Genomic DNA, 22100 nt, shown 5'->3' on the forward strand with positions numbered 1-22100 from the left:
GGACTATATTTTTCCTTAGTTTCAGAGAAACAAATAAAAAGAGTCGATAGATTTCTATCAGATTTTATTTAATTTGTTGGTCAGAAAAACACATTCTAATCTAAAATCTGTTCTGAGCTTTAAAGGATTTACAACATATGAGCTAATATGAAATATTCAGACAGTGTATAAAAATCACGGACTGATCAGAGGTCTAATTTCCAGCAGCACTTGAAGGCAGCGCTCCTTCCAACAGGAACTCTGGGTAATGTAGTGCCACCTCCGCCTGCATTAATGGCTGAAATCAGACCGAAACTGAAGGATGAAACAGAGGAGACTATAAATCTGATCGTTAAACATGTTTCTAAATTGATGCTGGATCAGCCGGAGCGGAACCAGAACTTGGTTCAGTTAAATTCATGATTTAATCAGACAGTGAATCAAACTGTGATGAGAATAAAACCCTTTGGGGCCTGAAGGAGGCGCTAGCTACTAATACTGATGTCAACATTGATGGAACGACTCCTTCACAGAACCGCTCATCAAGACCAGGAACCCTTCAGAACCGACCCAGGCTGATGAAACAGACCAGAACATCGTGTGTTTGACTCCAAGTGTCTCCTGATGGTTGACCTCTGACCCCAGGTCTAGATCTTCTCCACGTAGTTTCCAGGGAACATCCCCTCTTTGCCCCGCAGCCGGCCGAACCACCAACCCGACGGATCTACGAGACAGGAACCAGAGGAACGGGTCGGAACCACAGTTTCATATTTACTGCAGAACAAAATCAGAACCACGGCTGTCAAGTTTGTTAGGTTTTGTTTTCTTGTGCAGTGAAGTTACCAACTGGATTCACTGATGAGCCTTAATTTGAGTCGATCGTCTGCATTTATCCACCACCAGGGATGTAAAACAATATTTTAGGAATCGAGTGTAACCGGGTTCTGCTTCACTCCACGGTACCAGGCCGGCCCCAGTAACCCCTCGACTCTGCGTTGTGTAGATTTTTAATGAAGATGAGAAGTTTCTGGTTTATCAAGCAGTTTATTTCCTGAATGGGAACATATGGGGAGTTCAAATCAGTGCAACGGCTCCGCTTCATTCAGCACACTACAGCAGAGCGTTAAGTTAGCCTTTAGCTTAGCACATGAAGTGTTTGATATTAACTAAACTTAAAGTACAAAAATTGGTGCTAGGCACACATCTAGTAATTAATAAATTTCACACTATTTGTCCGAGTTAATAAAAATGATGTTGCTAACACGTTTCTACTGTGTGCTGAAAAACGCAACTCACCTCCTGCAGCTTTCACAGACTGGCACTGAGTGCAGGAGCCAGCAACATTTAACCAGCCACACAGAGAGGGGGCGCTGTTTCCCCATTGCACTGATCCATATAGGGCAAGTGGGATTCTACAACTTAAACCTAAACACTGTTACACGAGGAACTCGAATCATTGGAGGCTTTCAGCCCTAATGGTCCCTGCAGTCATTTGGGTGGGAAAGAAACAGGAACATCACATCTTAAACTAACAGTGAAATAATCAGACAGATTTCACCCCGATAAACCAGTTATGCTCCAAAAATATTAGAAATACATAGCAAATATTTTCATAGCAAAATTCAACAAAATAAATTGGCATGTTTATCAAAACTTTATTTTTGTAGTCAAAACATTCTGTCCAACGTTTGTTTCTCTGTTTTTCATTTTTATCTCACTTTTTACATATTTATTTTACAACAATAAACACCAAGTGGATTTTTTTTACCCGAATCGCTTGATGTCAGTAACAACATGAAACTGATGAGTTTGACCCGGGGGGCAGGGGGGTCCCGCCGACCGTCACCTGACACCTGTCACCTGTCACCTGTCACCTGTCGGATTTTACATCAGACTCTGGTTCAACACATCTAAAGGCCCGCGGGCCAAATCCGGCCTGCTGAAGCTTTTTCTGGGACTAAACTCCAAGTGTGCTGAAATATTATGTTATCAATCAAGTCAATGCAGGTTTTATCTGTTTACTGCCAATTTATATCAATCAGTCCCTCCAGTTTCTTGAGAATTACCGTGGAAATTGATGTAAAATCACCAAAACGCCACACTTTACACAATTAGGAATTCATTGCAGATTTTTCTCAAAAATTGTCAAAAACTTTCTTACTTGTACTAAACAGCAGATTGTAGTCCCTGATCCATGAGGCGAGTAATAAAAAGTCGTCATAATAAATTCAAATACTTCAAATATTTACAAATTAGTATCACAAACACTTTGATTTTTATTGTAAAAACATTAAAGTATCACAAAATCCTGGAAGGACTGAAAAGATGTTCAATAATATTATTTAAATTTAAGAATTGATATGTTAGCAGTTTGTGACAGGTTTTATCAATACATTCTGGCACAACCGGCCCTTTAAGAGCCTCCAGGGTTTTGATTTGGCCCCAAACAAAAATGAGTTTGACAATCTGACCGAGCAGATTGATTCCTCACCGCTGAACCAGAGAAGAAAGGTGCAGAGGGGAGCAGCTACCTGGCAGCTCAGAACCACAGAGTCGGTACCATCGGGTCCATGAATAGCTGCGAGTTACTGCCCACCTTATTCCTGGGAGGTTACCGTGGAAACGAATACTGTGGAAACTACTCTGGATAATCTGCGGTTTTAATTCATTGTAGACGTTAATCTCTGTTTTCAGTTATTGTGCAACATCAAGTAAAAGTTGAGTCCCAAAACCAAAAGGAGAGTTCCTGTGATGAGCGAAGCCATTTCCACATGTTCACGTTTCCACTTTTTCACGTTTCCACATGTTCACGTTTCCACTTTTTCACGTTTCCACGTTTCTACGTTTTCACGTTTCCACTTTTCCACTTTTCCACGTTTCCACTTTTCACGTTTCCACTTTTTCACGTTTCCACTTTTCCACTTTTTCACGTTTCTAACTTTCCACGTTTCCACTTTTTCACTTTTTCACGTTTCCACTTTTTCACGTTTCCACTTTTTCACGTTTCTAACTTTCCACGTTTCCACTTTTTCACGTTTTCACGTTTCCACTTTTCCACGTTTCCACTTCTTCACGTTTCCACATGTTCACGTTTTCACGTTTCCACTTTTTCACGTTTCCACGTTTCCACGTTTCCACTTTTTCACGTTTCCACATGTTCACGTTTCCACATGTTCACGTTTCCACTTTTTCACATTTCCACGTTTCCACTTTTTCACATTTCCACGTTTCCACTTTTTCACGTTTCCACGTTTTCACGTTTCCACGTTTCTACGTTTCCACTTTTCCACGTTTCCACTTTTTCACGTTTCCACTTTTTCACGTTTTCACGTTTCCACGTTTCTACGTTTTCACGTTTCCACGTTTCCACTTTTTCACGTTTTCACGTTTCCACTTTTCCACGTTTCCACTTTTTCACGTTTCCACTTTTTCACGTTTTCACGTTTCCACTTTTTCACGTTTCTAACTTTCCACATTTCCACTTTTTCACGTTTCCACTTTTTCACATTTCCACGTTTCCACTTTTTCACATTTCCACGTTTCCACTTTTTCACGTTTCCACGTTTTCACGTTTCCACGTTTCTACGTTTCCACTTTTCCACGTTTCCACGTTTCCACGTTTCCACTTTTTCACGTTTCTAACTTTCCACGTTTCCACTTTTTCACGTTTCCACTTTTTCACGTTTCCACTTTTTCACGTTTCCACTTTTCCACGTTTCCACTTTTTCACGTTTCCACTTTTTCACGTTTTCACGTTTCCACGTTTCCACTTTTTCACGTTTCTAACTTTCCACATTTCCACTTTTTCACGTTTCCACTTTTTCACGTTTTCACTTTTTCACGTTTCCACGTTTCCACTTTTTCACGTTTCCACTTTTTCACGTTTTCACGTTTCCACGTTTCCACTTTTTCACGTTTCCACGTTTCCACTTTTTCACGTTTCTAACTTTCCACGTTTCCACTTTTTCACGTTTCTACGTTTCCACTTTTTCACGTTTCTACGTTTCCACTTTTTCACGTTTCCACGTTTCCACTTTTTCACGTTTCTAACTTTCCACGTTTCCACTTTTTCACGTTTCCACTTTTTCACGTTTTCACTTTTTCACGTTTCTACGTTTCCACTTTTTCACGTTTTCACTTTTTCACGTTTCCACTTTTTCACGTTTCCACGTTTCCACGTTTCCACTTTTTCACGTTTCCACGTTTCCACGTTTCCACTTTTTCACGTTTCTAACTTTCCACGTTTCCACTTTTTCACGTTTCCACTTTTTCACGTTTTCACTTTTTCACGTTTTCACTTTTTCACGTTTCTACGTTTTCACTTTTTCACGTTTCTACGTTTCCACTTTTTCACGTTTTCACTTTTTCACGTTTTCACTTTTTCACGTTTCTACGTTTCCACTTTTTCACGTTTCTACGTTTCCACTTTTTCACGTTTCCACTTTTCACGTTTCTACGTTTCTACGTTTCCACTTTTTCACTTTTTCACGTTTCCACTTTTTCACGTTTCTACGTTTCCACTTTTTCACGTTTTCACTTTTTCACGTTTCTACGTTTCCACTTTTTCACGTTTCCACGTTTCCACTTTTTCACGTTTCTAACTTTCCACGTTTCCACTTTTTCACGTTTCCACTTTTTCACGTTTCCACTTTTTCACATTTCCACGTTTCCACTTTTTCACATTTCCACGTTTCCACTTTTCCACGTTTCCACGTTTCCACGTTTCCACTTTTTCACGTTTCTAACTTTCCACGTTTCCACTTTTTCACGTTTCCACTTTTTCACGTTTCCACTTTTTCACGTTTCCACTTTTCCACGTTTCCACTTTTTCACGTTTCCACTTTTTCACGTTTTCACGTTTCCACGTTTCCACTTTTTCACGTTTCTAACTTTCCACATTTCCACTTTTTCACGTTTCCACTTTTTCACGTTTTCACTTTTTCACGTTTCCACGTTTCCACTTTTTCACGTTTCCACTTTTTCACGTTTTCACGTTTCCACGTTTCCACTTTTTCACGTTTCCACGTTTCCACTTTTTCACGTTTCTACGTTTCCACTTTTTCACGTTTCCACGTTTCCACTTTTTCACGTTTCTAACTTTCCACGTTTCCACTTTTTCACGTTTCCACGTTTCCACTTTTTCACGTTTCTAACTTTCCACGTTTCCACTTTTTCACGTTTCTACGTTTCCACTTTTTCACGTTTCTACGTTTCCACTTTTTCACGTTTCCACGTTTCCACTTTTTCACGTTTCTAACTTTCCACGTTTCCACTTTTTCACGTTTCCACTTTTTCACGTTTTCACTTTTTCACGTTTCTACGTTTTCACTTTTTCACGTTTCCACGTTTCCACTTTTTCACGTTTCTACGTTTCCACTTTTTCACGTTTCCACTTTTTCACGTTTCTACGTTTCCACTTTTTCACGTTTTCACTTTTTCACGTTTCCACGTTTCCACTTTTTCACGTTTCTACGTTTCCACTTTTTCACGTTTCCACTTTTTCACGTTTCTACGTTTCCACTTTTTCACGTTTTCACTTTTTCACGTTTCCACTTTTTCACGTTTCCACGTTTCCACGTTTCCACTTTTTCACGTTTCTAACTTTCCACGTTTCCACTTTTTCACGTTTCCACTTTTTCACGTTTTCACTTTTTCACGTTTTCACTTTTTCACGTTTCTACGTTTCCACTTTTTCACGTTTCTACGTTTCCACTTTTTCACGTTTCCACTTTTCACGTTTCTACGTTTCTACGTTTCCACTTTTTCACTTTTTCACGTTTCCACTTTTTCACGTTTCTACGTTTCCACTTTTTCACGTTTTCACTTTTTCACGTTTCTACGTTTCCACTTTTTCACGTTTCCACGTTTCCACGTTTCCACTTTTTCACGTTTCTAACTTTCCACGTTTCCACTTTTTCACGTTTCCACTTTTTCACGTTTTCACTTTTTCACGTTTCTACGTTTCCACTTTTTCACGTTTCTACGTTTCCACTTTTTCACGTTTTCACTTTTTCACGTTTTCACTTTTTCACGTTTCTACGTTTTCACTTTTTCACGTTTCTACGTTTCCACTTTTTCACGTTTCTACGTTTCCACTTTTTCACGTTTTCACTTTTTCACGTTTTCACTTTTTCACGTTTCTACGTTTTCACTTTTTCACGTTTCTACGTTTCCACTTTTTCACGTTTCTACGTTTCCACTTTTTCACGTTTTCACTTTTTCACGTTTTCACTTTTTCACGTTTCTACGTTTTCACTTTTTCACGTTTCTACGTTTCCACTTTTTCACGTTTCTACGTTTCCACTTTTTCACGTTTCCACTTTTTCACGTTTCTACGTTTCCACTTTTTCACTTTTTCACGTTTCCACTTTTTCACGTTTCTACGTTTCCACTTTTTCACGTTTCCACTTTTTCACGTTTCCACTTTTTCACGTTTTCACTTTTTCACGTTTCTACGTTTCCACTTTTTCACGTTTCCACTTTTTCACGTTTCTACGTTTCCACTTTTTCACGTTTCCACTTTTTCACTTTTTCACGTTTCCACGTTTCCATCGCCTCCCGACAGATGGGGCAACAAAAAGACTTGAAAAGAGAAACCAAGCAGCTGTTAGTGGCTCCGGTTTTAACCCTCAGCTTTAGCTTTAGCCTCCTGCTTTTCACTTCTCCTGCACTGAAACCCAAACCCAGACTCAGTTAGGTGGAGTTCTAAGGCTTTGACTAGGCTCTGCCTTAAGCTCAACAAACTTGTGTCCCACCTCTCTGAATAAAACGCAGCCAACCTCAGTACTATGAAGATACTGAAGAGCTTCATGGCTTTTCTGATGACTCGACGCTTCGCCATCTGAAGAAATTAGGCTAAAGATGCTAGCGTAGGAGCCACTTCTTCAAGTCATCCTCCCTGTAGTTAGCAGCTGATGTTCCGGCATACTACAAAGCCTCAGATGAAAGATGCTAGCTGTTAGCGCGTTGCTAGCATGTAAACAAATGGTTTGCAGCTGAAGTCACACCCATAATTCACGCACAGCATGAATTATGGGTGGCTGGAAACAACAGGACCATGGGTAACCATGTAAACCTGACCTGGACCCGGTACCAGCGGTTCCACTGGACCCAGCCCGGTGGCAGACGTACCTTCAGTGAGGATCTCGATGACGTCGTCGGCGTTGAAGCTCAGCTCGTCGGTGTCCTGGGCATCGTAGGCGTACAGAGCTTTGCACTGGGGGGACCGAGGTTTGGGTTTAGGCCGACCCGCTCCCGGAACCGGCTTCACCTCCTTGGAGAGACGCCTGTGGAACCTGCGGGCCAGGAGTACCGACACATGTCACTGCTGGGGGCAACAGAGCAGCTACCTGGAGGTGACCTTTGACCGCTGAGGGTTCTGGACCTCACCCCGCCGCTCCCTGGTCAGGGACGTTCATGAAGCCCATGTCCTGGTTCTGGATCAGCTGGTTGCTGGGCCGGTGCTGGTTCTGGAGGCGGGGCAGGGTGGGTTGGTCCATGCTGGACTGCTGCCTTAGAGTGGACCCTCTGGAGGGGGCGGGGCCTCCTCTGGAAGCCCCACCCCCTCTGCTGCGAGGCGCTGCGGCAGAAAATAGAAGAAGTGATAAACCAAAATCCTTCAGAGAGATTCCAGAACCGATTTCGGAGAGCTTCTGGTCCAGAGAGAGAGCAGCTGGTACCTGAGTGGTTCTGGTAGGTGGGCGGAGCCTGGCCGCCCATGTAGCGGCTCTTGCGGTTATCCTTCCGGGTCGGTCCTGCAGGTCAGACACAGGAAGTGATCAGGAGGAGACATGAAGGTTCTGTCATGGGGGATGAACTGGGTCAGAACTTACTGGAGTTCTTTGGGAGGCCCGGCCCGATGGAGACGTGCAGAACCTTACCACTGGGCTTCAGAACCACCTCATCTCCCTGGCCCGCCTGGAACTGGATCTGCCTGGAACCGGACGAGCTGAAGAGATGGCGGCCCTTCTTCACCTTGAACTCCAGGCTGGATGGAGGAGAGGTTCCGTTTGGGTTCTGATCAGGTTCCGTTTGGGTTCTGCTCAGGTTCAGGTGGGGTTCTGGTACTCACAGGTTGTTGAACTTCAGCGCCAGCTTGCGGTCCGTGTTCTCCTGGTACCGTTTCACCAGCAGACTGAGGAACTCGGTCTTGAAGACGCTCTGCAGGACGCTGTCGTACTCTTCCTCATGGACGACGAAGAAGTCGTCCTGCAGCGTGCTGCCGGACAGATGGGCGGGCCAGAGCCATCAGAACCGACGCTGGGCCCGGGTGGTTCCCCCTCTGGTTCTGGTCACTTACCTGAGAGAAACTGACTGGATCCGGTTGAGCTGGATCTTCCTCTTAAGAACCTCACGGATCTGACCCTTATCCGGACCTTGCTTCACCTTCTCTCGGCCAATCAGATACAGGAACTTTGGGGTCAGGATGAGGTCACACTTCGTCGTCTGCAAAACAGCAGCAACAAAAAACGTTTCCGAGAACATCTGGTTTACAACAGCAGAACCGGGACAGAACCAGCACATCTGGACCACACAAGTCCTGAGAGAACCTCCGTCACTCGGATGAGCATCCAGGTGGGACGGACCCGACAGCAATAATCAGGTCAAAGGTCATCTCCAAACTGCCGGAAGTCCATCACTCTCCAGAGGGAAGATTATTCCTAGCAGGTGACGTCCCACAGGACATGACACCCCTTAGGAGATGAAGAGCCTTCAGTTTGTGCAGTTGGTACCTTGAAGCGTCGGTCGAACTTGACGACCACGTCAGAAAAATCGATTCTCTCTCGGCGACCCACAAACTGCCGGATCTCAGGGTGGTTGTCGGTTCCAATGTAGTCGCCCACAAAGTTCCTGTTGATGCTGTTCTTGCGGCGTTCCTTCTTGTTCAGCAGAATGTCTGAGGCTGGAAAAAGAAGGATGTGTGAGGACTCAAACCAGACCAGGACTCCTCTGTTTGAGGTAGAACTTCGGACCTTCCTCCCTCATCCTGACGTATTTGCGGACGGCGATGTGTTTGCGCCACGCCTTCTGGATGACGCGGGCGTAGCCGTTGAATTTCCTCTCGCGCATCTCCTCCAGCAGGAAGAGCTGCACAGACAGAGAGCAGAACCTTTCAGCTGGTGTTGGAGGAGGAAGTACTGCTGCAGAACCAGAACCTCCAGAACCAGAACGTCTCTTACCGACTCCGGAGCTTTGATGAAGACCTTGGCTGTCCCCAGCTGGAACTGGTCCTGATCCATGTTGACGGAGCGCAGCAGGTGCAGGACGCCCTGGCGCTGCTCGCCCCGCCACTCGGGCCAGGTCTCTCTGGTCAGGATGGCGTACCTGCAGACCGCCAGACCCGTTAGAGCGACCGAGCCAGCAGCCGGTTCTGGTTGTGTGGGGCTTGATGCAGAACCTGTGCAGGAACTTGTTGAAGACACGGCGGTAAGCGTATCCGGCCCGGCGGACCCGGATGTTCTCCCGCAGGCCCAGGTACTCCACCTGGTGCCGGACCCGGGTCTCCTCCCAGTCTCGAGGCCGCTTGGTCTCGTTGGGTTTGATGCACCGGATGTAATGGGGCGTGCACTTCATCAGGGTCTGGACCAGACTGTTGGCCTGTTTCTGGAGGAGTGGAGGTCAAAGGTCAAGGACCGGTCTGGTATCTGGTCACCACAACCTGCTAAGGACCCGACTCACCTTGATCTTGCTGCTGGCCGTGGTCGGCCGGCCTCGTTTTTCCACCTCCAGGTTCTCCGGGAACAGCGCTCTGATGAACAGACTGACCACGAACACATCACAGATTAAACTACCTCTTATTCTGAAGGGTCACAGCTTCCTGCACCACAGGTTAAAGTGACACTGACCAAGTTAGAGGACAGGAAGTTGATTAAACATTAAAGGGTTAACAGCTGACAGAGGGTCAGATCTATTCATACCAAGCAGGACAGAACCAGGACCTGTAACCAAACCACTTGGACCTGCAGTTACAGCAGCTGTCCATCTGGAGGCGCCGTGGCGTAAACCTGGAAAGTCCTCAGAAAGACGGAGCTGAACACTCACTACTCGCTGCTCTGCATCAACTCGATGATGTCATTGAAGAGGACATCCCGGTTCCGCTCACAGAACCCGCCGACATCATACGACACCTGCAAGAGAGAGAGGGACGGGCGAGCAACAGGTGAGGTCAGGTGAGGTCAGGTGAGGTCAGGTCAGATCAGGTGAGGTCAGGTCAGGTCAGGTGAGGTCAGGTCAGGTCAGGTCAGGTGAGGTCAGGTCAGGTGAGGTCAGGTCAGGTGAGGTCAGGTCAGGTCAGGTCAGGTCAGGTCAGGTCAGGTCAGGTCAGGTCAGGTGAGGTCAGGTCAGGTCAGGTCAGGTCAGGTCAGGTCAGGTCAGGTCAGGTGAGGTCAGGTCAGGTCAGGTCAGGTCAGGTCAGGTGAGGTGAGGTGAGGTGAGGTCAGGTGAGGTCAGGTGAGGTCAGGTCAGGTCAGGTCAGGTCAGGTGAGGTCAGGTCAGGTCAGGTGAGGTCAGGTGAGGTCAGACCTTGCCAGCGTAGTGGTGGATGATGAAGCCGCGGTTCCAGCTGCTGAAATGCTCGTGGGTCCCGATTTGTCCCTGCAGCTTCTGCAGCAGCGTCTGGTCCGCCCCCTCCCCCTTGGCGTGCATCGTGGCGCAGACGTCGTCCAGGACGCTCATCACCCCAGGAGGATTCTGGGAAATGACCAGACAGACGGAGGGAGTGACGCGTGGGAAGCTCCGCCCCCAGCCGGCCCGCGGGTCGGTCCACTCACCAGTTTGGACTCAATGAGGTCACAGACCACCTTATTGTTGAAATACTCAATGGGGGTCCAACGGATCCCCTCCTGGACGTACTCCTCCTGCAGAACCAGAACCGGGATCAGAACCAGAACCGGGCCCGGGTGTGCTCGGCTCTCCAGCTCACCTGCTCGGCCTTCAGCGTCAGCTCAATGAAGATCTGCTGCAGCTTCTCGTTCACAAAGTTGATGCAGAATTGTTCAAAACCGTTTTTCTGAAAGCAGAAGAAGAAGAAGCAGCGCCTGGTTGAGCTGCTGATTTTTCACATCAGTGAGGAAAGTTCTGTTAAAGGACGAGCGTTGCAACAGCCTCTGCTAGCACCAAGTCGGTTCCTTCTCTACGGACCGCAGTCGGAGGAATAATGTAAGAATGGTGGGACTGAAAGAAGAGAAAGAAGAAAGAGGAAACATGCGTCAATATGTGGAAAGGATCATTGCTCAAGGGTTCTGCCTCACGGGCAGCGAGTTCGAAGTGGAGCGGGCCCACCGTTCACTGGCGCCCAAACCAGACGTCAATAAATCACCCCGAACCATCCTGATACGGTTCTGACGCTCATCGGCCCGGGACAAGGTGCTACAGATGGCCAAAGAAAAACGTGGGCTGGAGTGGGAAGGCTGCAAATGATCTTTCTTTGAGGTCCTGTCAAGGAGCTGGTGGAGAAAAGGAGAGCTTTCAACACTGTAAAGAAATGCCTCCGGGAAATGGAGGTGAAACACCGGCTGCTGTTCCCAGCAACGCTCATCTTCACCTGGAAGGGAGAAAGGAAGACTTTCCGGGACAATTCAGAGGCTGGAAGGTTCCTGCAACAAGCTAAGTGAAAGGCAAGTGTTACTATTTGAGGTGTATATTTATCAAAAATAGTTTGTAAAATTTAAGTTGGTTGTGTGTTTCGGAGTTCGGATGGCTTTGTTGCCCAAGGACAAATTTCAACGCATCTCACGGACCAAGTTTAAATAGAGGGGCTAAGAAAAGGACTGAAAGCGGCAGCATGTTCTGTGTTGCTTTTCTTTTCTTTTTTCTGCACCAGGTCAGTGTACTTCAGTTTGCGCATGTTGTTAGTATTAGTTATTAAGCTGTTGTGTATGTACCTCGTTAAGTGGCAGATCAAATCACGCAAAGTGTACCAAATAGCAAAAGATGTCTAAGGGATATATTAACATAATTTCATGGAATATTAATGGATGTGGGCACCCAATTAAGAGACAAAAAGTTTTGACTTACCTAAAATCCAAGGGTGCTGATATTGCATTCATCCAAGAATCACATATAATTCTGGATGAAGAAGCTGCTAAGTTCAAAAGAGGCTGGGTGGGTAAAGTGTACCACAGCTCATTTTCAAGCAAACGAAACCGTGTAATGATCCTTGTTAATAAAAACATAAGTTTTGTTATGCTTAAACAACATAATGATAAGGAAGGGCTTCATATGTGCTGAAGCCTTGCTGAACGGAACTAGGATTGTCCTCTGCAACATTTATGCTCCTAATCAGGAAGAACCCGACTTCTTTCATGACGTTAATAGCATAAACACCGAGGGCCAGATTATTCTGGGGGGCGATTTCAACCAGGTGATGGATGGATTTATTGATAAAAGCACGCCAAGGGGGAAACCAGCACCTAAGGACTGGGCCGCAATCCAAATGCTGGCACAGGACTGGAATCTGGTTGATATATGGAGACTGGTAAACCCACGAGAGAGAGAATATACTTTTTACTCTCACAGTCATAAAATATATTCTAGAACTGACTTTTTCTTAACATCTAATAAGCTAGTGGAGTCCGTAATGGGCTGTGAAATAGGAACAATTATTATAAGTGACCATGGTATGGTGGAGTTACATATAGACTTCAATGTGGAAAAAGAAAGGAGAGGATGTTGGAGACTTAATACTATGTTACTTCACAATGAGGCATTTAGTAATTCTATTCTGGAGGATCTTCATTTTTTTCTCCAGGTAAATATTGGTTCCACGGATAATATAGCCTCTGTGTGGGAAGCGTCAAAAGCATCGATACGGGGAAAATTCATTGCATATGCATCAAAAATTTAAAAAGAAAATAATGGGGGAAAAAAACGTTGGAAAAAGAAATTTGTTTGTTAGAGAAAAAAATAGCACAGAATTACTCAAATCATTTATATCAAACACTTTGTAATCTTAAATATCAGTTACATGATTTATATAATAAAAAAGCTGAATATGCCTTATTTAGACTTAAAATTAAATATTATAAAGGTGGAGAAAAAAGTGGCAAATTACTAGCGAGACAACTTAAACAGCAAGATAACTCTAATAACATTCCTCTAATTAAAAAAGATGGTAAAACATTCACCGCAGCCAAAGAAATAAATGGGATCTTTGAAGAGTTTTATAAAAACTTTTACACATCCACTAACAACCTGACACAGAAGAAATGAATGTTTTTTTCTCATCATTGAAGTTGCCCACCATCTCCAATGAGAAAAGAGAACAATTGGATTCTCCTATCACTTTAGAAGAAATCAAAGCTACGATCTTGTCTATGAAACCTGGGAAATCGCCGGGCCTGGATGGCTTTCCAGTTGAATATTATAAGAAATATATTGACACCATTGCCCCATTACTGCATGATGTATATAGAGAAGCCTTTGAGTCAGGCTCTCTACCTGGCACTCTCAATGGCTCTCATATCACTTATTCCTAAAAAGGACAGAGATGTTTCAGATCCATCTAACTTCAGACCCATTAGCCTCATAGGAGTAGATTGCAAAATATTAACAAAAACACTAGAAAAAGTACTTCCAGATATTATAAATGAAGATCAGGTAGGCTTTATTAAGAACAGGTCTGCAGTCGATAATATGAGAAGACTTGCTCATCTAATACATTTGAATCACCCTAACACAATCTCTGTTGCATCATTCTCTGTAGATGCTGAAAAAGCCTTCGACCGCGTGGAATGGGGCTTTCTTAAAACAACACTTTTGAAATTTGGATTTGGATCTACGTTCTGCAAATGGGTGGAAATGTTATATTCTAAACCAAAAGCAGCAGTTATGACGAATGGTCAATTGTCCAATTTTTTTCATCTTTCCAGAGGGACAAGGCCAGGTTGTGCCTTATCCCCATTGCTTTTCACGCTGGTTGTAGAACCGTTGGCAGTAGCAATAAGAGTCAATCCAAGAATCAAAGGAACTCATGCAGGAGGAAAAGAGCACAAGTTGCTTATGTATGCGGATGACATCTTAGCTGTTATAGCAGATCCAACCGTCTCTGTTCCAGCTCTACTACAGTGTGTTGAATCATGTTCAAAATTTTCAGGATACAAGATCAACTGGAACAAATCCGAGTGTATGCCCATATCACAAGCATGTCACTCAAATGAAATTACACAATTTAACTTTAAATGGGTTCCCTCGGGTATGAAATACCTGGGTATACGACTCCATCCGAATCTAGAGGAAATAATGCTACTGAATATGGAACCGCTTCTTCAGAAAATAAAAACTAATCTTAATAAATGGGCAAAATTGAAGCTCTCTTTATGGGGAAAGGTGAATGTAATAAAAATGGTGATAGCCCCATTGTTTAATTATGTGTCCATGATGGTGCCTGTTGACATCCCATCACAGGTATACAAACAATACGAGACTTATGTTAAGGACTTTCTTTGGGACAAGAAGAAACCCAGAATTAGCGTTAGGAAAATGTGGTGTGTAGGGGACATGGGGGGCGTGGCTCTCCCTAATGTAAGGCTATATAATCTCGCCTTTGAAATGTCTAAGTTGTTCAAATATTTTGTAAAGGGAGAAACAAAGCTGAGTTGGATGAATATTGAAGAAGAATTAGTGAATCCTTTCAGGCCAATAGATGTTCTTTCTCACGGTAAAACGTATAATAGACAACCTCTCCCCACAAATCCAGTATTGGCACATTCTAAATTAGTATGGAAGGAGATGCATAAAATATGTAGGATGTCGCATTTTAAACAGTTGTATTCTTCATTGTGGTTTAATCCATCCATCTGTATTGGAAGGAAAACTGTTTACTGGGAACAATGGCTTGTGAAGGGAATACACGCTGTGGATGATTTGTATACTGATGGGGTTTTTATGTCTTTTTCAGATCTCATGCTGAAATATAACTTAAAAAAAGAAAGTTTCTGGAGATATTTACAAATTAGAGACTGTATTATTAAAGACAATTTCACACATATGGATAATCCAATACAGGAACTTATGGGCTCAAGTAAAATCAAATATAAGGCATCCACATTTTATAAATTATTTAACGGCATCCAAAAGGATATATGTAAAAGTCTGGGGATTGTCTGGCAGAGGGACCTTGGCTGCATTTTTGGAGATGAAGAATGTTTGAAAGTACTTTCAAATAACGGGAAATATATTAAAGAATCGAGAGGGAAATTTACGGACTATAAGATGGTACATAGATTTTATTTCACCCCATCCAGGCTCCATAGAATGGGCCTGCTCGCCAATAACCTATGCTGGAAATGCAAAACAGAACCAGGAACTTTTATACATGCGATGTAGGAATGTAAATGCATCTCCCCATTCTGGAAAGAAGTAGTACAACACATTGGAAAGTGGATAGGTGTGGGGATCCCATGTCACCAAGACTTTGCTTATTGGGGGATCAAATAGTGACGCCTAATATGTCAAAACACCAAAGCACCGTGGTGCAGGTGGGGCCGGTCACCGCTGCCAGAACAATCCTCAGACTATGGAAATCTGTAACTGTTCCGAATATTAGAAACTGGTTGGAGTTCATGTTGGAAATAGTGTCATATGAACAAATGCTGGCTAAGCTAAATAATGACATAGAAAACGTCATGAAATCCTGGAACGGTTTTCTCTCCTGCAATATTGGGACGAGTAAATTCCTGTGATGAACTGCTAAGTACTGACAAGTGATTACTTCTGTTTACTGTGGCTGTTTCTGCTAACATCGAGGATATTTGTATATGCCCATTTTTATTTTTTAGTGAAACTTTTATTGATTAGATATGCGCTGACCTGGTGGTTGTTTTGTTTTGCTCTGTTCTATTTGTGTTTTTTATTTTTTGGGGGTGGGGAGGGTTGGGAGGGGTTGTATACATGTGTGTTCTAAAATAATAAAAATTTAATAACAAAAAAAAATAAAATAATATTCAGTGCAAAGTAGCCTACAATTTCTTTGATTGGGGCGGTGAGAACCTGGATGATGGATAGGGGGCGCTGTCCCAAAACAGGTTGAGAAACGCTGGTTTACCTGGAAGATCTCGAAGCCGTAGATGTCCAGGACTCCGATGTTCAGCTCCTCCGTCTCCTTCTGCATGGCCTTGTTGACGCACTGAGACACAGGAGACACCAGCTGAGACGGACAGGGACAACCGGAGACGGGGACGGACGCTGGGACTCACGTCCACCAGGTAGTCGAAGAGGCGGGCGTAGAGCGCTTTGGACAGGGCGTCCCTGGAGAAGCAGGCCTGCTCCGTGTTCAGGGTGACGGAGATGGACTCGGTCTTGCCGCCCCACTTGCTGTCCATGACCCGGCTGGTGAGCTTGTTGCAGAGTCCGTCCTGAGAGATTCCCAGCAGGAAGGACGGGAACGCCAGGACTGGAGGGGACAAAGGGGGAAGAGACACGGCAATATGAAAACAAACTGAGGACAGGAGAATCCGGGTTCTGATTGGTTCAAATTGGTTCTGATGAGTTCTACTTGGTTCTGTTTGGTTGTGTTGGGCCACCTACAGTCCTGGCTTTCCACCACGGCGTAGTTGTTCTCCTCCCGGAAGCCGATGTTCCCCAGGTGAAGGATTCCTGCGACCAGCTGCAGAACCGAGTCCTGATCGTCCAGAGACAGACCCACGACGGACATGGCGGCCTGCGGACAGAGGGACGTTACCCTGGAGACGGGGGACAGACTTGGGGACGGAGGGGGCCATGTGGTCACCATGGTATCGGAGAAGTCCTTCCTGTCGTCCACATCCTCCACCGTGTACGTTCCTGACTGGTTCAGGTAGAAGTAGTAGTCCGGGGTCGTGACCCCCAGGTTCTCCCTCTGCTCCCCGCTGGCTCCGCCCAGAAGCTGACATCATCACAGAGAGACAGATAAACCCCCCACGTCCCAGTACACTGAAGTACCGCACCAGTAAGTACCTGGTAGTAGATGTGAAAGTTCCTCTCTCCGGGGTTCTGGGAGACGACTCGGCTTTTCTCCAGCAGGAAGTTGGAGATTTTCCCTCCGTCAGGAGCTCCACCCCGGCTGAACTGGATCTCAAAGTACTTTCCCTGGACAGACAAAAGGCCTGCTGGTAGTACTGCTAAAGTGTAGTACTCCTGTGTAGTACTGCTGTGTAGTAGTATAGTACTCACAAATCGGCTGGAGTTGTTGTTGCGGACCGTCTTTGCGTTACCAAAAGCCTCCAGCAGGGGGTTGGACTGCAGGATGATGTCTTTGACCCGCTGTGTAGTGACAAGCGAACTTGGTTACCATGGTAACGGCCTGCCTCCACAGCAGCAATGGAGACCCAGACCGCACCTGTCTCCACCTGTTTCCTCCAGGTCTCTGACTGACCATCCAGATCGATTCCAGACTCAAAAGATTTTGAGAAACTGATAAAAACCTAAATCGGTTTTATCGTCACTCTCAGACGCAGAGCGAGCCGAGCCAAAGCAACGCAGCAATCAGCCGACGGCGCCGAGTCGGCGCTGAGACCGTCGGCGCCGAGTCGCATCATCTGAGTCAGTAAATTAAAACCGATCAGAATAAACCATCTGAGGAGCTTTGGTTGAGTTATGAAGCATTTTGTGCTGCACCAACGTAAACTTCTAAACATTCGGTTTTGGTTTCGGTCTGGACTCCATACCTGCCTCTAGTGACTGTAACCATGGCAACATCAGGACACACCTGCACTTTCTCTCCTCCTCCGGACACTTTGGACACGTAGCTCATGATGTACTTGGCGGCGACGGTTTTCCCAGCTCCGCTCTCGCCGCTGAGGAGACAGGAAGTAGTTTCACATTCAGCCGTCTCTCTGGTTGGAGCCGATTGAGAGGCTCCGCCCACCTGATGATGACGCACTGGTTCTCGCTGTCGATCATCATGTTCCGGTACATGGAGTCGGCCAGAGCGTAGATGTGGGGCGGGTTCTCGTACTGCGCCTGCAGACAGGTGGAGGTTAGAGACTTGCTGTCTGCCTCCGTGTCTCCAAGTCTCTTTGTCTCCAAGTCTCTCTCTGTGTCTCCAAGTCTCTCAGTGTCTCCAAGTCTCTCTCTGTGTCTCCAAGTCTCTCTTTGTCTCCAAGTCTCTCTCTCTAAGTCTCTCTTTGTCTCCAAGTCTCCCAGTGTCTCCAAGTCTCCCCGTGTCTCCAAGTCTCTCCGTGTCTCACCGCTCCCTGGTATATCTCCACCTCGCTCTCTCTGTCTCCAAGTCTCCCCGTGTCTCCAAGTCTCTCCGTGTCTCACCGCTCCCTGGTACATCTCCACCTCGCTCTCTGTGTCTCTAAGTTTCTCTCTGTCTCCAAGTCTCCCAGTGTCTCCAAGTCTCTCCGTGTCTCACCGCTCCCTGGTACATCTCCACCTCTCTCTCTGTGAAGTACGGCAGCTGTTTGAACGGGTTCACTGAGATCAGAACCGGCCCGATGTAAGTCTGACACAGCTGGGTGAAGGAGCTAAACCAGAACCTGTTAGTGTGTGAAGGTGTGTGAGTGTTAGTGTGTGTGTTAGTGTGGGTGTGTGTGTGAGTGTGTGTGGACGGAGGATACGAAGATGTAGTCGTCCATGTATCTCTTCTTCAGGTTGTCGGTGATGGCGTCCTCGTTGATCTTGGACAGCAGAACCATGTCGTCCACTCCGCTCACCTTCACGTTCTGGGCCTGCCAGTGGTACCGCTCCTTGCTGCCCTGGTGGGGTCAAAGGTCAGCAAAACTTTACCAGGAATGCAGAGGAGGGCGCCATTAGCTTTACCAACCTGGAGGTGCTAAACATAAACTTTAGCAGTGCTAAAACTAAAGCACTACAGCAAGGCAGTATTTAGCAGAAGTTAATGCTAATACGCTATATAAACCTGGTATTTAGCAGAAGCTAACGCTAATACGCTATATAAACCTGGTATTTAGCAGAAGCTAACGCTAATACGCTATATAAACCTGGTATTTAGCAGAAGCTAACACTAATGCGCTATATAAACCTGGTATTTAGCAGAAGCTATCGCTAATATGCTATATAAACCTGGTATTTAGCAGAACCTAACGCTGATGCGCTATATAAACCTGGTATTTAGCAGAACCTAACGCTGATGCGCTATATAAACCTGGTATTTAGCAGAAGCTAACGCTAATACCCTATATAAACCTGGTATTTAGCAGAAGCTAACACTAATGCGCTATATAAACCTGGTATTTAGCAGAAGCTATCGCTAATATGCTATATAAACCTGGTATTTAGCAGAACCTAACGCTGATGCGCTATATAAACCTGGTATTTAGCAGAAGCTAACGCTAATACGCTATATAAACCTGGTATTTAGCAGAAGCTAACACTAATGCGCTATATAAACCTGGTATTTAGCAGAAGCTAACACTAATGCGCTATATAAACCTGGTATTTAGCAGAAGCTAACACTAATGCGCTATATAAACCTGGTATTTAGCAGAAGCTATCGCTAATATGCTATATAAACCTGGTATTTAGCAGAACCTAACGCTGATGCGCTATATAAACCTGGTATTTAGCAGAAGCTAACGCTAATACGCTATATAAACCTGGTATTTAGCAGAAGCTAACACTAATGCGCTATATAAACCTGGTATTTAGCAGAAGCTAACACTAATGCGCTATATAAACCTGGTATTTAGCAGAAGCTAACACTAATACGCTATATATACCTGGTATTTAGCAGAAGCTAACACTAATACGCTATATATACCTGGTATTTAGCAGAAGCTAACGCTAATAAGCTATATATACCTGGTATTTAGCAGAAGCTAACACTAATGCGCTATATAAACCTGGTATTTAGCAGAAGCTAACACTAATACGCTATATAAACCTGGTATTTAGCAGAAGCTAACACTAATACGCTATATATACCTGGTATTTAGCAGAAGCTAACGCTAATACGCTATACCTGGTATTTAGCAGAAGCTAACACTAATGCGCTATATAAACCTGGTATTTAGCAGAAGCTAACGCTAATAAGCTATATAAACCTGGTATTTAGCAGAAGCTAACACTAATACGCTATATAAACCTGGTATTTAGCAGAAGCTAACACTAATACGCTATATATACCTGGTATTTAGCAGAAGCTAACGCTAATACGCTATACCTGGTATTTAGCAGAAGCTAACACTAATGCGCTATATAAACCTGGTATTTAGCAGAAGCTAACGCTAATAAGCTATATAAACCTGGTATTTAGCAGAAGCTAACACTAATACGCTATATATACCTGGTATTTAGCAGAAGCTAACGCTAATGCACTTAGATGAGCCATGTTGCCCAGACTCTCAGTATTTCATATTTGTGCGTCTTTGTTTGACTTGTTGTCTGGAGGACAGAAATGTCCAGAATCTCGGCTAAAGGTTCTGGTGCTGAGCGGTCCAAGCAACAGGTTCAGCGGCATCGACACTTTGCCGTCCACATGAGGCTGACTGACCACCAATAAGAAACCAGGAGCTTCCAGAAGATCTGGACTCTGATTGGCTGAGAGTCACATGGCCAGGTTCGGGTTTTAGTTTCTATTCCTCTGCAGCGTCGCTGTGACCCGTTTCCATGGAGACGAGCAGGTTGTGCAGAACCATCACTCTCTGATTGGCTGCTTTATATGCAATCAAAGTGTGACGTCACCGGCCCCGCCCACCGCGGGGCCTCAGGCGTCCCCGGGGCCCCGCGGGCTGCGGCCGCATTCCAGAGTCCTGCGAGGACATGCAGAGCTGCTGCGCGTGTGTGTGTGTGTGTGTGTGTGTGTGTGTGTGTGAAATAACACAGGATCAGCTGAGATTAAGCAGGAAGTGTGAGGCCTGATTGTTTACATGTTTACTCTCTAGGTAAACTATCATGTTTACAGGAACAATCAGCCAATCAGCAGCAGATATTTTCCTCCAATCTTCCCAAATGAACCGGGCCGGTAAGCCGACGCCCACCGCCTGCCAGCTGCTCTCTGATTGGTCGGTTTGAATGTAAAACTAGTTTACAACTCAAACTGTAAACAAACAGATTTTATTCAGCCCAGAGTTTCTGATGTAAATCATTTCAACTTTATTTTAATCTTCATTACATTTTTTATTCCCAGAATCCAGTTCAGTTTTCCAGAACCAGCAGAATAATCTGTTTTCTGGAAGTTTGTTTGGTTCTGATCAGGGATCAGTTCATCCAAGCAAACTGGGTTCAGAACCAGAACCTCAGTGTAGTTCTGTTTTCCTGGATCTGCCTGCGGTCCGTGAACTCACCATGTTTCTGCTTCTCCACTTCCTGCTTCAAATCAGAGTTGAGAAATCTGGGTCCAGAAGGATCCGGCTGGATCTTGGCGGGTCCAGATGGAACCAGGCAGGACTTGGACCGGCTCGCTGCGGGTCGGAGCCCTCCGGTTCGGTTCGGTTCGGTTCAGTTCCCTTTCAGCATGCCGCCTCCTCCCGCGGTTCGCCGTTTCTTCCTTCAGTCTTCAGATTCTCTGCAGGTGTGGACAGGTAGGCCCCGCCCCTCCCATCCCCGGGGAACTCTGGGTAACTGAGTCTCAGCGAAGCGTGGCGGCGCTCTGCTGCCACCCGGTGGTCTGAACCGGAAGAGCAGCAGCAGTTCGGCTCTGGATGGAGAATCACTAGCTGGAGTCAGAACCACCAAAACCTGGAGCCTGGACCCAAACGGTGCTGGTTCTGCTTGATCCATTAACAACCGGGTCACATCAGAACCGGGTTGCGGCTTGATTAGAGCAGGAAGTGATTTATACTCAGAACCAGAATGAAGCCCAGCGATCCAATGGATCGTGGCTCGTGGAACCAGAACCAGTCCTTTTGGGTCCATCAGCTGCAGATGGTTCGGTAGTGATGGTATCATGCTGCGGGTCAGTCTGAACTGCATACCTGAACAGGTAAGGCTGAGGAGGAAATGACCTTATATAGGCGTTAAAATGAGGAGGGGGGCGGAGCCACTTCACTAACGGTGCGTTGCTATGGAAACCTTTATTCTGCTAACCCGGCTAACAGAACCGACACCAGAACTGTTCGCTCAGTGAACTGATTCAGTGCTTTGATCCTCTTCTGCAGTTCAGATGATTCATTCACGAACTAATCCAGTTACTCTGGAGGTCAGAGGTCACCTGGTCCAGGTGCCTTCAGGTGAATCAG

General features: G+C 45.4%; 1 protein-coding gene across 6 annotated transcripts; it reads right to left on the minus strand.

Moving 5' to 3' along the window:
- Window positions 1-47: 47 nt before the first annotated feature.
- myo1eb (myosin IEb) lies at window positions 48-21990 on the minus strand. Of its 6 annotated transcripts, XR_004338832.1 has the most exons (28): window positions 21207-21990; window positions 18519-18656; window positions 18314-18403; window positions 17822-17916; window positions 17663-17750; window positions 17128-17217; window positions 16912-17043; window positions 16706-16840; window positions 16504-16636; window positions 16173-16369; window positions 16022-16102; window positions 10901-10987; window positions 10749-10835; window positions 10501-10668; window positions 10021-10106; window positions 9658-9739; window positions 9377-9582; window positions 9159-9303; window positions 8952-9066; window positions 8712-8881; window positions 8279-8424; window positions 8051-8197; window positions 7812-7966; window positions 7659-7733; window positions 7369-7558; window positions 7019-7274; window positions 6759-6987; window positions 6521-6561 (listed from the first exon to the last, which is right to left on the minus strand). XR_004338832.1 is itself a non-coding variant. In XM_032559566.1 (27 exons), the coding sequence occupies exons 1-27, from the start codon at window positions 21207-21209 to the stop codon at window positions 627-629; spliced, it is 3246 nt and encodes a 1081-aa protein (XP_032415457.1). In that variant the 5' UTR covers window positions 21210-21990; the 3' UTR covers window positions 48-626. The 6 variants fall into 6 exon arrangements, 5 of the variants coding, with proteins under 5 accessions (XP_032415457.1, XP_032415456.1, XP_032415455.1 ...); XM_032559566.1 differs by lacking the exons at window positions 6521-6561; window positions 6759-6987 and adding an exon at window positions 48-703 and having other exon boundaries at window positions 7111-7274; window positions 7369-7522; XM_032559565.1 differs by lacking the exons at window positions 6521-6561; window positions 6759-6987 and adding an exon at window positions 48-703 and having other exon boundaries at window positions 7111-7274.
- Window positions 21991-22100: the final 110 nt, after the last annotated feature.

Source organism: Xiphophorus hellerii, chromosome 3 (genome assembly GCF_003331165.1).
Source record: "Xiphophorus hellerii strain 12219 chromosome 3, Xiphophorus_hellerii-4.1, whole genome shotgun sequence".
Lineage (NCBI taxonomy): Eukaryota > Metazoa > Chordata > Actinopteri > Cyprinodontiformes > Poeciliidae > Xiphophorus > Xiphophorus hellerii.

Excerpts from the sequence above, each read along its gene's own strand:
- myo1eb (XM_032559562.1), bottom strand. Across the intron at positions 16,841-16,911 it reads ACTTTCACATCTACTACCAG|CTTCTGGGCGGAGCCAGCGG; the intron begins GTACTTACTGGT and ends TGATGATGTCAG. Across the intron at positions 7,559-7,658 it reads CACCTACCAGAACCACTCAG|CGCCTCGCAGCAGAGGGGGT; the intron begins GTACCAGCTGCT and ends TTTCTGCCGCAG.